At 41.4% G+C, this 17,509-nt stretch overlaps 1 protein-coding gene and 2 non-coding genes across 3 annotated transcripts in view; 2 read left to right on the top strand and 1 right to left on the bottom strand.

Moving 5' to 3' along the window:
* Positions 1 to 840: 840 nt before the first annotated feature.
* trnam-cau lies at positions 841 to 913 on the top strand. The gene has a single exon. It is a non-coding gene; the product is annotated as a tRNA-Met (tRNA).
* An 836-nt stretch (positions 914 to 1,749) lies between these two features.
* On the bottom strand, positions 1,750 to 1,820 carry trnag-gcc. The gene has a single exon. It is a non-coding gene; the product is annotated as a tRNA-Gly (tRNA).
* A 4,126-nt stretch (positions 1,821 to 5,946) lies between these two features.
* LOC111233910 (TSC22 domain family protein 1-like) overlaps positions 5,947 to 17,509 on the top strand; it is a 32,913-nt gene continuing 21,350 nt past the window's right edge. Inside the window, exon 1 of the mRNA XM_022761829.1 lies at positions 5,947 to 8,740. Coding sequence (XP_022617550.1) covers positions 6,663 to 8,740 — 2,078 coding nt within the window. The 5' untranslated portion in view covers positions 5,947 to 6,662. The remainder of the gene's footprint in view (positions 8,741 to 17,509) is intronic.

Raw genomic sequence — 17,509 nt, 5'->3', positions numbered from 1 at the left:
GGTGTGAATGTCTGATTTTAGAAAGGTACAGGGATGGTCAAAAGAGAAAACCTTTCCAGTCTGATGACAGCAAATTGTGGGGAGAGGATTTTTTTTTTTTAATATTTGACCCTTAAGCCCTTTTTCCACTGGTCAAACACCCAGCGAATACTCACCAAGACCGGGCTTTTGATGGCAGTGGAAAGGATTCAATCTGCATTCACACCTGGGTCAAATGACTTTGCAGTAGACACCTCACCTTACATTTCATGTCAAAAAATGTGAATAAAAATATGAATAAAATAAATTGGGATAGCTGGGGCCCTTGAGGAATGCGCAGCAGTTTTGGAAACAGTGGCAGATTGCTGCCTCTTCCCCAGGTACCGCTGCAGCTTGTACATACGTGTCCCTGGGACGCAGCTTTCTGATGATGAAGTCTGCATAGCCATCAGCCCTGCTATCCCATATCTCCTTCCAGGTGATCTTGGCCCAAATTCCAAAACCAACCAGGTGGTCATCTCCTGATATGGCTGCTGCAACACCCACTCCAACACCCACTCCACTGGCCTCATACTTGAGAACACAATGTGTTCTAATGTTTATTTTAAGAAGATACAAGAGAATGAATGGTTTACGGCTGTTTAGCTAAACAGTTGAAGGGTTCTGGGCGCCACCCAAGGCCAAAGTTCTCCAGTCAATACAGTAGAATTACTGTTAGAGCACAGCAGTGCTCCAGTACTACACATGCTGCCGGCATTTTTTCAGGTGCTTGATTCATATTTTTGTGTGAAGGACAACTTTTGTGTTTGTTACATAAACGGATATTATCGATTTTACCCATCTATTTGATCTGAATCATAGGCCTCGTTGGCGCAGTAGGCAGCGCGTCAGTCTCATAATCTGAAGGTCGTGAGTTCGAGCCTCACACGGGGCACTGTTTTTGTAACATAGAGGTTTGTGTGGAATTTCATGGACATTTAGACTGCGCATTGTGTCGATGGAGCAGTTGGAAAGGTAGGGAAAAACAATGAAAGTTGCATTTGTCCTACAACATGTCCATCCCAGTCACCTCAGTGATTCACCCCTCTCACTGATAATGATGTGTCAAAACTTCTTCCTACTACATACAATTCCATGTAATCCATGCATTTTTACTTTGTTTGGGCCTTGTTGGCACAGCAGTCAGCACCTCAGTCTCATAATCTGAAGGTGGAGAGCTTGAGCTTCACATGGGGGATGTGTCTTCTTGTATGGACAGTTTTCTTTGGAATTATGTTTAGTCATTTTTACTGCACTGTGTAGCCGGAGCAGTTGGAAATATGTAGTCATCTGTACTACCCTCATTAAGGTAGAGAAAGTTAGTGGACATCCAATACTTAATACAATCAAAGTAGTCTCAAGGAAACTACAAGAATCATTTGAGTTGAAAGGAAGGTGTATTTGTCAGGTCTCTCTGACAAATACACATCGCTGTGTTACAGAGTGCCATCAGTTGTCACTTGGTTTAAACAATTGGGCCATGGCTGCACGCTGGGATTTGGGATTATTGTACTTTTTGATAGCAAAATATATACATATATACACTGGGTGTATGTATGTCTTCACTGTTAGTTTCTAGAGCAGGGCCCGGTGCGCCCCAATAGCCCCGAAGCAATTTGAAGGAGAATGTAGTTGTGATTGTGTTGCTGTTTGGTAGAGTATGTTAAAATCATACAATCCTTACTTGACAAGGCATAAAATCTTCAGTTATACAGAAACTTAAAAGGTAGCTGCATTGGCCGGGAATCGAACCCGGGCCTCCCGCGTGGCAGGCGAGAATTCTACCACTGAACCACCAATGCTTACATACAAATAGTTTCACGGTTGTGGAGACCACGCCCACTAAAAGGACCTCTACATTCTGCCTCAACTGTTTGGCTCATGTCAGATGCCTTCAAAAACATCCTTACCAAACTTTGTTCAATCAGCCAATGGCCAGATGTGCAGTGGTAAGAAAGGAGGCAGGGACAAGGCATCAAACTTCCTCATTATGTAAGGAAATATAAAAATTTTAAAAAGTGTCTGTGCACTCTGTGTACACACGAAAAAAATTAATGTGTGAGCATTGGGGTTCAATTCCCGGCCAAAGCAACTCGCAATATTTTTATGGTTTTGTTGGAAAAACCCATTCTGTCCATATGACTTGTTACCAAAAAATTGTATAACAAAAATACAATTTCATCCTTTTTTGAAATGCTTCATTTTTTCCTTGCGGTTGTCTTAATGGTTCCCAAATTAACCACAGGCTATGTCAAGGTCTGGGATACATTCGATGACAGTCACAAGTCGTGGTGGACCTGCTGCTGCACCGTACCTGTTGCCATTGCACGTGTTATTGTTTACTGCGCCTTTCTTCTTCTCTTAAAGTTTGATGTCAGACAAGGACAGGTGTAGGATTATTATAGTGCACTTGTCAGACCTGAAAAATCACATCTCCAGTATCCATGACATCTATGGTACTGTTGAAAAACAAGTACAATCACATAGTCAGAATTTTGTACCTGCATTGACTTTGTACCAGAGTATCAGCTCTCGTGACATCCCTACTTCAGTGACACATATTGTCCGCAAATTTGTCTTTTTTTAAGCAGTTGGTCCATATTTTTGTGTGGAGGATAACTCGTCAGTTGTGTTCACGTTACATGGAAAGATCTTACTCATCCATTTCCTCTGCATTGTGAGCCTCAATTCAATTCAATTTGTATAGCAACAAATCATAATAGACATTATCTCACAGCACTTTACAGGGTAAGGTTGAGACGGACAGAGAAGGACACCTTTTGTGTTCATGTTACATAAATTTTTGTGTTCATGTTACAGCAACAGATGTTATCGATTTTTCCCATCTATTCACACTGCATTGTAGGCCTCGTTGGCACAGTAGGCAGCGCGTCAGTCTCATAATCTGAAGGTCGTGAGTTTGAGCCTCACACGGGGCATGAGTTTTGTGACATGTACAGGTTTGTTGGAAGTAATTTACACTACACTGGGCTCTGTGTTGGGTACTAAAGGTTCATAACTGGAGCCACAAACCACCAGGAAACAAGGCTTGCATCAGTTAATAGGTTTATTTACAGATATGTTGATTTCTGGATGCTTGCCGTGTTCTAAGTAACAAAGGGAATAAAAACATTAATACAGTGTTTTACTAACACACTGTATTTAACTTTCATGTTTGTCATGCTGGAAGTAGCCATTGGCCATTAGAAGATGAGTAAATGGACAAAAGGCTGTCAGTGTTTCTCCACTTTGACAAATCACACTATTAATGTGGGTCTTCAATGTCATATGTATTTCTATTATAAGGTTTCCATAATAAGGACTCTGTTTATGCTCATGTGGTAGATGTTGCTAAGAGAGAGTAAATAATGTCACAACAGAGACACGAAACAGATTGTGAGATATTTCTGCAGTAATAATTTTAATTCTGGAAAGTGTCTGTGCTATTTTCTGTGAAGGGGAAACATTTAAAGAATTTACCCCTGTGTTATAGCCACCCACATCAACAAAGCCAATAAACTGGTAACCAGGCTTTTCTAAAGTCTCTACCACTATGCCCAGAAAAGAGGGCACCATCCTGGGCAGGTGAACAACTGGGTAGAATCACAGCCATACCACCACCACCACCTTAACTCTGCCTTTTACAAGTGGAGACAGAAGAGTTTTCTGTGGCCACAGTGGACAGAAAGCCGAAATGATGTCTGAAAAATAATGCAACACTGTCTGAAACGGAAAGGATGCAAATGACATTATGCATGGGCAATTTATAGATTATTTTAAATGTAAGTTCAGGTTATTAGGTTTCATTTTGGACTATAATGCACTCTGAGATCATTTGTACTACTATGCATTATTGAGAAAAAAATGAAAATGAAATTTAAATGATTTAACTGTAAATAGAAAAGGTATCTCTTCTGATAGAGGAGACCGTTAACAGCTTGTTTCCTCTGCTCCCAAGTGACAAAAAAATGTATCGCAAGTTTAAAGGATAGACTCACATTTTTCAGGTGGCCACATGTACATTAAATGAACATGAACATGGTGGGCAAAATCCACAGTCTTCTGTGTAGAAATCAATTATCCATCTGTTTTGTTTTTCTTTCAGTGTGGACCATTTTTAGCTGCAGACATTTGCTATGAGTGAAATGGCACCATACAGTCTGTGCACTACAACCTTCAAATATGACTTCTACAGATCTGTCATCATGGAACATCCAGGGAACATTCAGGATGCTAGAGGCGGAGACTAACAACAAATTACAATGGATGTGAGAAGTAGTTGTTTTCTTTCATTTATTTATTACTTTATTTTATTTTATTTTGAAACAAATGGAGTATTGCATTGTAGGATCACATGCTAACTACTGAATCCATATTTGTTTACATCTAAAGTATACATTTATGTCCCAATCTTAAACATTTTTAACATTTAAAAGTAAAGAAATAATCCAAATTGAATAACATCTTGAAACTGACATGCAGTGATTGCTGAATAGACAGCTGCAATGCCACATTAACACACAATGTAAAAGATGTTGTATTACTTTATCATTTGTCAGCATCATTATTATTTATTACATTTTATTGTCAGCTGTTGTCCGCGTTTTTGTTGGTTATTTACTTTATTTGATGTACAATTAAATCACTATTGAGCAAGAGGAAAATTTCCTGTGATTATGAGCTTTTTCACATTTTAATTAATTTTGAATTTAAATAGAGGCTGATATAACCCCCTTGCATTGATCTGAGGTAAACACTGTCTGAACTGCTTATCAGTAGATGCCAAGGCTATCCAGGAACAGTCTTGACGTTCAAGTTGGACGTTTACAGAAAGCATGACTTAGATTTCTCTGTTTACTTTCTGTGGTTTCAAACTTACGTAAGCTTTGGAGTCAGACCTCAGAGTGGAACTTTCCCATAGCTCACCCTCCCCTACAGGTGCATGTGATGAGTTTATGAATAGCTGTGATGTTGACATGTTGGAAGTGCTCTGACAGGTGTGTCATAACTCTGACACTGATTCCCGTCACTCCAGCAGCACATCAGTCATACCTGCGGTCCTGCTGTTGCTTTTAGGGTTAATATGAGAATCTGTCGCCAGAAGGCAGGCACAAAAACAAACAGGTAGATCAAAATCAGGGTGGTTATTGCTGTGTGTGATCTATATAGGGGATTTGTACAGTAATTTGTATAGAGCCTTTTGCCTCTGGCTGAATTTGACAGAACAGGCAAAACAAAGACAAAAATCCTACATGAGGAGGTGGAGCAACTTTGTGTCAGGACTTGTTTTGCATGACATGTTGTCAACAATGATTGGCTTGTTAACCTGTACATCAAAGGTCATTTAAATACAGAAAATAAGTGCTGAAAGTTTTGTAAAAATGCAGTATACTGTATGTATAATTTGTCATGTCAACCAATAACTAGGAAATAAACGAGTAAAATACCTATGCTTAGAGCAGATTGAAGGACACACATCGATACTGTTTAGCCTATAGCCTACAGCTTACATACAGTATAGTAGCACTTTCCAAACAGTGGGGAAGGAGAAAAAATAAACACAACCCAGAGCCCCATGGTGCCTTAAAGTTCTTAGTAAATACTGTAAAACGGATATTCTGAATATTGACATTTTGTTCCTGTGAAGTACTTTGGAAAAAGCCCAATTTTGTAATATTACAATTACTTAAATAAAATGTTTAGCTGAGAAAAACGATTGGTATGTGAAAAAATCGACCTTTGTAAGAGAAAAGTCATGCCATACATAAATACCTAGAGTATGTAAATTCCGATTTAACATTTGAGTTTGAACGTTACTCCAGGCTGACAAAATGGGCAGGGACGTGCATGCGCAGTCGATGTGTTTGCATTCCTCCTCCCTCCTCTGAGACTGACAGCCCGTTAGCTGCTGCTGCTGCTCACCGGCAATGATACAGCAAACACGGACTCGGTAAGACGTCTCGGGATGGACTTAGCGAGCACTTTGTAGCACTGCAAAGACGGATATAATTCAGACACCATTGCATATTGACAACAGAGGAAGTTTATTCATCGCCGGACTCATTTCTGTTTCGGGAAAAAGGAGACTCGACGTCCGGGAGAGGAATGGATGCAACGACTGCTTTCCTGCGACATTCACCGGCCAGCTAGGAAGCTTCCAGATTCACTTTGAAGACCACCTGAGTGCACCTAAACTTGTCAGGGCTAGACTTATTTATTTGTGCTTAATAGTGAACACTGCTTTCCGCAAAATAATCGTAATTAGTAGTGCAAAGGTACACCAAGAGTGTGGCTAATCGCCTCTGGCGACCCAACACAGCTTTAAGGCTAACGGCTAGCGAAATTTCGCATTCTTTGTTTATTTTATTTGCTTCATTGAATACAGTGGGTTTTATCTTTCTGAAGTTGTATTAATACTTGTGTTAAGAAAAGGGACACTGCTCATAAGCTAGCGTATCTGCCTAACTACAGATCGTAACATTTAGCTTGATTTTAAAGGACATAAATCATCTGACTTCTCACTTATGGCTCGTTAGTATCGCGGTACTGAGCTGACCCAGCTAGCTAGCATCTGTGTTAGCTAGTAGGTAGCGCAAACAGCCGTCAGCCACCTCTTGGCCTTCATTAACACCTCGACTGTAGAGATGCACCACCAGGACTTTCCTGGAGACCCGCCTGGGACCGGGAGCAGGAAAACGGCTTTCCACTACAGGAGGGGCAGCAGCGGTGCGTCTGCCTCCTCGGTAGCCGGTGGCAGTGGAGTCAACACGGTTGACGACAATCCAACCCAGGCTGGATCATCTTCTCCCGGACTCCATCACCAGCCTCAGTCCCAAGTGGCTGGTGCTCAGGTGAAGAAGAAGAGTGGCTTCCAAATAACAAGTGTCACCTCAGCTCAGATCAATGTGAGCGGCAACAACAGTTTAGCAGATGACACTGAGAGCTATGATGACATGGATGAGTCACACACTGAAGATCTCTCCTCTTCTGATATGCTGGATGTTTCTGTGTCCAGGGCCACAGATACAGGTGTGCCTGACAGAAGCTCCTCTGATGAGACGTTGAACAGTCTCCATGGGGTCGACACACCCGGACTTGTGTCGCCCAACGAGCCTCTTCACCCTCATTCCATACCTCAAGGGGCTCAGCAACACACTTCTATGGTAAATGGGACCATGCATCATCATTATTATCCTCAGCAACAAAGCCAGCCCCACCATCATCACTCTGATAGCTTGGGAGGAGGTGAACCCCCATTGCCAGCTCTTCCCATTGCTCCCGTGGCTAGTTCCAGTCCAGCTATGGCTTCCAAAGCTGGGCCTAGCCAGTTCCAGAGGCCCCCAGTGTTGGATAACACTAAACCTGCAGGCGGGACAACCCAACCGATAGCCGCTATTGTTGGTGAGACAGCCACTGATCCACATCTACAGGCCAGTGGGAATATTTCTAATGTGACTGCTGTCACTGCTGCTGCAGTTCCTCCTTCTGGATCTGCAGGTTTTGAAAACACCAGTGTGAGTGGGCAAGTAGTTTCTGTGGGAGGAGTAACAGGCCCATCTGCTGCTGCCCCCAATACGCAAACCCAGCACACCCAAACCCAGACAGCTACTGGCTCTCGTTTTAGGGTGGTCAAACTAGACACCAACTCTGAGCCCTTCCGCAAAGGAAGATGGACATGTACAGAGTATTATGAAAAGGAGGTATCTCATCCAGCTGTGTCTGAGGCACCAAAAGGTGCAGAGTTGGCTGTAGAGAGTGAGACAAGTAATGCTGGGATTAGTCCAGGTATACCTGCTGTACAGCCACTGCACACACTGCAACCCTATCAGACACCAAACCAGGATTTCACTAGTCCACAAGCCATGCAGAGCCCGCCACAAGGACTGGCCCAGACCACTCCTCTGACCTATGTTGCACCCCCAGAGGTCATTAGTGGAGTTCACATGTCAAAACCAGTGGCCTCTGTCACTCTCCCAACAGCAACACCACAGGTTACACCACAGGCCGGTGTAGGTCAACCTCAACTCGTAATACCCCAGCAGCTGCCCTATGCTGTGGATCCCCACCAGGCTCAAACCCAGGGAGGTTACCCTGCACCTCAGCTCCAAGCAGGGGTCATGACCCAAGGAACTGTCCGTCAGCCAGACTTCATCCAGCCCACTGCTCCCTTCCAGACTCAGGTCCAACCTCCACTGCCACATGTTACAACAGGAATCTCCATAACACAGCCACTGGTCAGCATTACTCAGCAGCTGCCCCACCAAGGTCATGTAGCCCCACCTGCCCCAGCAACTTTTGCTGCAGGACAGCCACAGACTCTTCCATCTCAACTCCAGCCTCACCCACAGTCACATGTCCAGCCCCCCTCTACTGCCACAGTCCCAGTAGCACCCACCCATGGGACCCCCTACATGCCTCTGACTGCACTGCAAGCTGACCTCCAGCCCCTCCTCACCCCAGGCACAACCCTCACCCAGGTCCCTGGAGGAGGAAGCTCCACAAGAACCTCCCAGCTGGAGGACGCCCAGAAGCTTCTGCTCCAGCACCAAGGCCTGCTGGGTCTGCCCAGGCTGGGGGTGGCAGCAGGTGGAGAGGGGGCTGCGGAGGCAAGTGGCGCTGCTGGAACACTGGCCCATATGGGGATGTCAGCTGAGGCCAGTGCTTTCATGGCAGCTGCTGCTGCAGGCCTTAGGACTCAGCATGCTGAAGGAGAAGAGGACAGGTGAGGATGGGCAGCCAGTGCTGCCAAAGCTGTTTATTTTAATGTAAACTATGTTTTACAGATTAAGGTTTTTAAGCAAACAAGAAGTGGAAGTAACTGTTCTTGGTTCATTGTAGTTCAGGCTGCAGTACACACTTTCTTTTGCAGTAATATTGAAACATACTGATTTTTAATGAAAAAATGCTTTGCAATACATTTATGTTTGTCTCATCACATCTCTGAAACAGCCAAGCTTCTTCTTATCATCTGGCTGAGGATTTCACATTTGTTTGATCCTCTGTCATGTGATGTCACTCTGTTAGCGCTCTGAAGAGAGCAGCAGAAAAGCAGTGCACTGGACATTGCCATTGCAAAAATATCAGTGGCTGGAATAGAAACAGTGGAGCTGCTGAGTCATTGAGGGAGCTGGTGACTCAGCAGATGCACTGACCTGGTTGACCCCCTACCATCACACATCCACCTCCATTAGCTCAGGACTCTTTGTGTCAGTAAGGCTACATTTTCCCTGTTGTAGTACCTTACGCTATCCTTCCTAACTCATTCAGTCTTTGCATCCCCTTTTCCCCTTCTCCCCTTAGGTTTAGTCTTTTATTAGACACTGGATCTGTTGATTTGTACCACCCAGAGGGAACTGCAGAATGTTTTTTTTATGTGTGCAATTACTCAACCTTATGCCTTATGCCTAACCCTCTGTCTGAATAGAGTCGATGCCCTGGAAAAAAACCTATTTGAAGATGAAATGTAAATGTTCAGAGTTTGTGCTGTAGAGACGGGGCCTGATCAGGAGTTGTGTTGCAAAAATGTGATAAACTCTGGCTGCAGAGAAATTGAGTACTGTTGTGGCAGCAGTGTAGTGTTACCACTGTACTGTCCTGTGTTCGTGTTAAGCAGGAGATTCATGTTGTGAGTACAACAACTATGCCTGCAGGGCATCGAGGGGGTTCGGCTGAGTATGGTCAGCCTCACCCAAGAACCCATCACTAAAATACAAAACATATTCTTGGATATTGTGGCTTTATTTAACTGTTAACAACAAATGCAGACTGTCTAAAAGATTTTGTCTCAAATAATGTACAAATACATGCTATACATCAGAACTGAAATGGAGAAAAAGAGCAGTTGAGTAGCTGGAGAGCGAACAAGTAAACATACTTCCAATTCAATTATCAGCACAGCAGGTTGTTGGTGAACTAAAGCTAACCATTTATGTGATTTCAGTTGTTAAGTTTGTGTCTGAGTTCAAGGAGTGGAGAGACAGAGGGTGCAATAATCGTTGGCTCAATGTTGGCGTAGTTTTAGTCGTACTCGGCTGCAGACAGAGCTTGGCTGTATTTTATGTGGAGGCTTTTGTCAGAAATTTGTGGCTCCCCATCATGACCGTGTGTGTGTTTTGCATGGCATCTGCATTCCTTCCTCTGTAAGTGTGTTTCTGTCTATCCGTCCGTTTGCCAGCCCGTTTTCTTGTCGTGAATCGGCCAGTGTCCTGCAGCCGCAGACAGTCTTGGTGTGTTTGTCTGCTTTGTTTATAGTCATGGTCATGTCATGCTGCTATGTGGTTCTGTGTTTCTGTTACTGTCACTGTTTTCTTTCTGTCTTGTATTCTGTTTATCTCCTTTTGTCACCCTCTCTCTCTCTCTCTGTCTTTCTATCTCCCCTCCTCTTGCAGGCCTCAGTGCATCATGTCAGTTGTCCAAACTATTCTCCTCTTTTCTCTTAGACACTAGTCTACTCTTCTCCTTCCACTCTTAAAATATCCCTCTCCTTTCCCTGCGTACACACAGTGTTTCCTCTAAGCTAATAGTGCCCAGTCACATGCAATGGAGAAGTCTACAGGTTTTTCCCCTAATCATTTCCACCCGTATTTTCTAATGAGAGTGAGCCAGAGCAGAGTGAATTGAGCACAGTGTATATGAACAGACCTGTAACAGTAGTGACAGTTTGCCCACAGTAAAGAAAGCCACCGGAGAAGGACCAGAGTGACACCAGAGTGATAAATGAACACAGACTTGTTTAGCATTGAAGCAAAGTGTTTTGTTTACAGCACAATAGTTTGGTTGGGGCTGCCGCTAATGATTTTTTACGTTGTTATGTCAATATTTTGTCTGACCGCTGTCCAAAACTCAAAGATATCCAGTTTACAGTGATACAAAATAGAGAGACAGAGAATATGAGACACTGGAGAAACTGACACCGGAGAATTTTCGGGATTTTATTTTTGAAAAATGACTTGAACAATTAATCAACTATCAAAACATTTGCAGATTAATTCTTAATCGATTGTTTACAACTCTGATAGGAAGACAGTGTCTGGGCTCAAAATGTTTGTGACATATTGCTCTTTTTTCTGTTGGAATGTCACTGGAACAACAACAACTAGTTGTCCAGGATGACTGCTGTACATAGAGCACAAATCAGTCGTATTCACACTGATGCAGTATTAACTGCCTGTTGGCAGCATCAAGTTTGGCTCTTTTAAAGCTGTCATGAAAATGCTTAATCTAGTACAGTTGTGTGCATGATATGTTATAAAGCACTGACGTGAGGGTGTGTCTATGTTTTGCAGGATCCTGCTTGTTTCTTTTCACCTGCTTGCTGTCGGTTTCTATAAGCGTCAGTGCGAGTACTCTGAGGACAGTGATATTAATCAGTGCTTTCATCGGGTCCTCGTGCTTCCACGGGTGAAATTTCAGCCTGCAGGTCGCTGCCGGTATAATTTGACTTTTGGATAGCTGCCAGTATCTGTCCACAGTGTGTGTGTGTGTGTGTGTGTGTGTGTGTGTGTGTGTGTGTGTGTGTGTGTGTGTCTCATATCATATCCACACACCTTTCTCTGTTTCAAGCACCAACAACATCCAGAGAAATATAACTTTGCACACAGGAGATTTCATATGCCTTTTCTTAATGCTATTTGTGGCCTTATAAACAACGTTAAGCAAATCATTTTTATTAGCCATGAAACAGTTTCACCAGGTAAGCAAAAATTCTGCCTCTGAAAGTTGGTTTGATGTAGAAATAGTGTGTAATATTGTCGCAGAGCAACACAGGAGAAACTGCAGAGCATATGCTGATTTGAGCGCAGTCAGTCTTCTAGTACAGCCTGATGTTGGCAATGAGCCTAAACCAAAATTATACCTTACAAATACTTATGTGTGCATGAGTATATTGAACACTGGGGTTCATTTTTTTTAATTTTAGAATAATTACCACGAAAACGGGAATCTAAAAATGAAATGAAAGCATGTAAATGTGTGAATCATGTGCTGATTTGTTGAAAAAAAAACACACAGAGATAATATGCATTTCACAGCCAAGAAAATGTCAAAGACATATGAGGTGTCATAGTTCATTTTGTGCATTTTATAGGGCTGTTAATCCGTATGATCTCATCTTTTGGAGCCATGAAAGTTAGATGTGCAACCTAGTGATTATTGTCCCTTAAAATTTACTTGACAGCTTTATATAAACAACATTCTTTTGTTTGAAGTTTTTTTTGTATTTTACTACCATTTTAATGAAGCAAACATGTTCAGCAGCAGTTGAGGTAATGTGAGTTCAAACATAACTGAGCAGTTATGAGTTTACAGCTTGAATACAGAGTGATAATCATCAGTCAATCAAGGCCGCCTTTTCAGCAATCAACAGGTCTGCCAAAGGTAGATGTGAGAGTGAACACTCCTTTTGGCTAAGCTTTGTTAGAGAGATTTACTGTTTTGACATAGTGACAGTCAGCTGTGTGGTTTATTTTTATCTAGCAACGCAGGCTCATATTCTGATCAGAGATTAGAGCTTCTTTTTCTGTTGTTTCTTGCTGTTAGATAAGAGTTGGTTGTTACAACACATACTAAAAGTTAGATTTGTGTACCTTACTTGTCAGAAAATGTGTTTAGATAATATTTTTTGTCTTCTGTATTGAATTTTAGCCAGTAAATTCACATATTAGGTCTTAATCTTTATATAGAGTTCATCCCATTGAACTCTTTCTGGTTTTGTCAGTCAGTATGAAACTGAAAGCTTCTCTGCTTTTATCTGGGGCCTCAGTCTCCTTTGATCTCGAATATGTTTTAGTCATAATAAGCTGCCTGTCAAGCACTGTAGATATGCTGGCTCTGACTCATGATTTATGTCCCCAACAGCTAAGACAAATTATGGACCAGTGCTCGGAAAGTTGATGTTAGGACGTATGATTGCCCCCGAGGGTTCCTAGGGAAAGCTATGGAGGGTCGCCAACAACTTGATGCTGCGATTGTAGTAGTAGTTTGGATTCATTAAACTATTCTAACTCCAATTAATCTAACTATTCTAAAACCTATTAGTTATTCATACCTGTGTGAACCATTACTCATGTGAACACACCCCAAGATAAGAATGTTAGGTGCACCACTGCGTGGTTTTTACACGTTTAAATGACTAAACATTGGACTATGTTGCCTTTTGTTTTTAAGACATTAAGCTGTAAAAAAAAAAAAATCACTTCACATTGTTCTGCAGGAGAATCAAACTCGCAGGCCTTGTAAGAGTTGTAAAGAGCATGTTCAAGAATATATTATCAGTGTTTGTCCAGGTCAAATTTAAAATGTCTTATTTCTTCATTTTTACAAATTCATTTCTTCAGCAGCATATTTGATGATAAATCCAAAAGTCAGTGTAATGTTTATATAGTATAATTACTGTGCATTTACTATTTCATTCCCCACTTAGTCTGTCTATCATAAAGCTAAACTTCTTTATCCAGGTGTCTACCTGTACAAAGCCCCTATTTTTCCGCAAAGGAAAAATCTGTGTATGAAATCAGAAACTTCACAAACTGTGTTGGACACACCTCTGCTTCATTCTCTAAAACCTATTGTTGTTTTGACCAAACAAAACCTACAAAACTTTATTTAAAATTTTGGTGGAGATCCCAAAGTTTCCAAAGATACTTTTGGAAAAGTTGTAGTCCAAGTACTGTTTTTTTTTTTTTTTGTTTTTGTTTTGCTTTTTAGATTTTAAAGGTACATACAAAGTCATTGAAGTTAAATTCTGATATTCCAGGCTGAAGACTTCTCTGTCTAAAAAAGAGCAGCATGATACTTATCACTTTCAACCCCCAGGTAGTTTACTTTAGGCCAGAAACAGATGTGCCTATATGGGATCTCTCTACCTCTGATGTCCTGTCTTTGAGCATACAGTTTCCAGTTGGAACACGTCATGTGTGCAGTGTATGATACTCCATTGTCAAGGTTTTTATCTGTCTGAAACTGCAGTAAAGAAATTGTGAACTGGCTTAAGCATATACAGCAGGTTTCTGTTTTATGTGTTGATATTCCTGTTTGATAGACCAGTTGGAAGTCCGAAAGCAGCTATGTGAACAAAGTGTTCTTCTAATTTCTGGGGTTGCCTCACCTGTCTGCCAACAACAGTAAATCACACCTGATTGTTAAGCAATGAGTCTGTTAATGAGACATGACACCAAATCATGCTTCAGTAGAGACATTAAATTTACTGTCACTCTACTTTGTCTTGTTGTCGGACTGCTGTTTCGCCACAAGGTGGCAGTCTTGGTCCATAAATCGTCCCAGCCAGGTCAACAGTTGTTTATATAACGTGCTTTGAGAGACACTGACCTAAAACGTGCCTCGCAGCTAAGTGGAGATGTCCTTCCTGCACACAATGAATGAGTCACGAGCGTATGAATTGTTTTAGATCTTCTTTGTGTAAAAACACTCTTGACCCTCTGTGCTTACTGTCAGTGGTGGGTGTATAATGTCTGATCAGTGTGGATACTGGCTGCAGCAGGCCCCAGCAGTACAGCTTTTGATATAATATATCCTTTGGCAGGGTTTGAAACACAGTAGGTGTGCTTATTTTAGGGTTGAACTGATTCATTCTTCCCATGGACGAGTTTATGTGAGCATATCTCAATGACTAATAGATGAGTCAGAAAAGCTTATTCTGGACATGCCCTTTTTTATTTGTCCTATTTGTTTGAAGAATTTTTGCTGTCAGTAGGTAAACTCAATTCTAGGCAATCGTGACATAGTTTTACCAGATCACATGGTGTTTTGTCTTATTTATATGGGAGAGATTATCAGTGTCTCATCCTGAATACATGCAAAACGCATATGTTGATTTATTTATTTAATTTTAGCTATCAAGTGTATATTAAAATAATAATTGATTGATCAATCAGGAGATGGACAGAAAATTAATCAGGAGCTATTTTGACGATTCATTAATTGCTAAAGCAGGTTTTCATTTTTCATTTTCTAATTGAGAAAATCATCGGGAGATTAATCAATGACAAAAATAATCGTTGGTTGCAGTCCTACAACATTGTAACAGCCCAAACATTTTTTTTCTTCTACATGTTAGTGGCCTGACTTTATTATTTATGCAGGCATCATGTGCACACTAAAATGTTTGAGTCTTCCTCTAGAAGACATCAGATGGGAAGTGTTTTCAGGCTTTGCTGCATGTCCCTAAAGTGCATCTCGATGTGTGTGAAGATCTTAATGCAGCTAGATGAGAACATGATACGGCTGTGACAGATTCAGTTTTAGGCACATGGGTGGGGGCATTGGGGGTTGCAGTGCCAAGTGGACACGTGTCACGTTTGTGCGCCTTGTGCCTTCATGCAGAGCTGTAGATTCTTGAAGAGAGTCAGAGGACAGAGAGGATGTAATATGTGTCTATGCATGTCTGTCTTCTTTTCTCAGTCGGAGAGTGTTTCCGAGTTCATCCGTCAGTGCGGTTTATGGTGCGTGCATGTGTGTGAAGTGGAAGGTGTTTACAGGAGAGAAGCTTTTTATGGTACATATCTGCTTTTTCCCTTTAGGCCTTTACACTGAGGGAAAAACATGAGCAAAGAGGAGGAGATGAAGTTTTTCTGGTTTTAGCTGGTTGTGCTACCATCACTCTTCTGACACATGTACTGTTATTTTCTTTCTCTCTGTCATTTCCCTTTCATATAATTTTACCCTCTTGGTTTTCTCAGTCATATTTTCTGACTGCACTTTGGCTTATCAACAGGAATGAAATGTGATTAATATTTCAGATCCTATAATTGAACTTTCATTTCCAAAACCAAAACTCCAGCTGAGACAAAACAGTCCTGAGCAGCTTTTGTTCACATGGAACTGCAGGTGTAAGAAGTCTCCTACTGGGTTAAATCACTATACTCTACGCTTAACTTGCATATAATTTCATAGGATCAACATAACACTTTGGTAGGAAGTGGGAAAGTACTTACTGATTCCCCTTCCACTTCAAATCTCCAAATTGCAGTTTGTCAGCACCAGTGCTTTGAAATGTACTGTATCTGCAGGTCTTGAAAGGAATCTAAATTTAGTTTCCCTAGGCCTTAGAAGGGACAAAAAGCCTTTCATTTTACAAAAGTTTGATCATTTTCTCAACTAATCATTCTGCCTTTAAAGTGTCAGAAAATAGTAAAAATTTAACTTTATTATTATGTTATGCTTTAACAACCAGTCCAAAACTGCTTCAATAATTAATCAATTAATAAATTTGCGGATTTAATTTCTGTCACTTGATGAATCAACCAACTGTTTAAGATCTAACCATAGACCGGCTGTCCAAAATATTGATCAATTACCTGTCTTGGAAGGTCTTTCCTTTCCAGTTTCTTGAGTCTGATTCTGGTTGACTTCTGAAGGAAAATTTCAGACTCGTACACAGTAACATGACTACTCTACTACTCGTCAAAGAAAAATATTTATCCTCCCCAACAGTGACACTTCTTGTAAAGAGAAATAATAATAATTCTGCGTAAAGCCAGTTCTGATCGCTCAGTGTCAGAGTCTCGACCCTTCCAACTGGAAAAACACACTCAGATCACCACATGAAGCCTGCACACTGCAGAGAGTCTCGAGTAAGGCTTCTCAACCGCTGCTGAGAAGAAGCACTGACAGTCAGCTTTCTAACTGTGTTGACAGTGAGCCCTCGAACCTTAAAACAGAAACACTGTGCAGGTCCATGTGACTGGGGGCCGGCAGCATAACTTTCTGTGATGTTTCATGTTGTCAGTGTGTCGTAAGGTGGTGTAATTTGAATGTATAATATTTATTTTACAGCATGGATTAGAGTGGGACTAGAGGGGCTGTTGAATCCCAATACTGGATGTGAAAATTTGCTACACACAGTCAGAAATTATTTTTGTGTGCGAGCGTGTGTGTGCGCATGCATAGCTTTTACAACTACAAATATACACCATTAAAACCACTTACCGGTTTTAATGTGGCTGATCGGTGTACGTATGAAGATGCTTTTTGCCAGTTTGTGTGCTATTTAGTCAGACATCGAAGCAGGAGGAGATTAGATATCTGTAGATTTCATTTAATCCTTTAATCTGCACTCTTTTTTTTTTTTTTTGCCAAGTTCAAAACTGAAGCACGCTGTCTTCTCCTCTCCTTCATGTGTTTGTGGGTGTGTACATGCTAGAGCTGAAACGATAAGTAAATTGATCAGTCACTCGTCAGTAGGAATTAAATAGCAACTATTTCAGTAATCTACTTGCTAAACATTCCCTAAATCTAGCATCTTAGTTGCGGGGGTATGCTCCTTTTCTTTGCTTTCTGTAATAGTAAAGTGAGTATCGTTGCTCTACTGTGATAGGCATTTTACATTGTTTAAATGTACAAGCTGAAGTCTCTCCTTGTTATTTTTATATCTGTCTGCCCTTTCATAGTGAATGGGAAATATGTCAGAGTGTTGAAAGTTAATACCTCATCCATCAAAAGAACAAGGCTTGTCTGCACTGTCACTGAGCTAGTG

Source organism: Seriola dumerili, unplaced genomic scaffold (genome assembly GCF_002260705.1).
Source record: "Seriola dumerili isolate Sdu_G_001 unplaced genomic scaffold, Sdu_1.0 BDQW01000019.1, whole genome shotgun sequence".
Lineage (NCBI taxonomy): Eukaryota > Metazoa > Chordata > Actinopteri > Carangiformes > Carangidae > Seriola > Seriola dumerili.
This window is presented reverse-complemented; position numbering and strand designations above follow the sequence as displayed.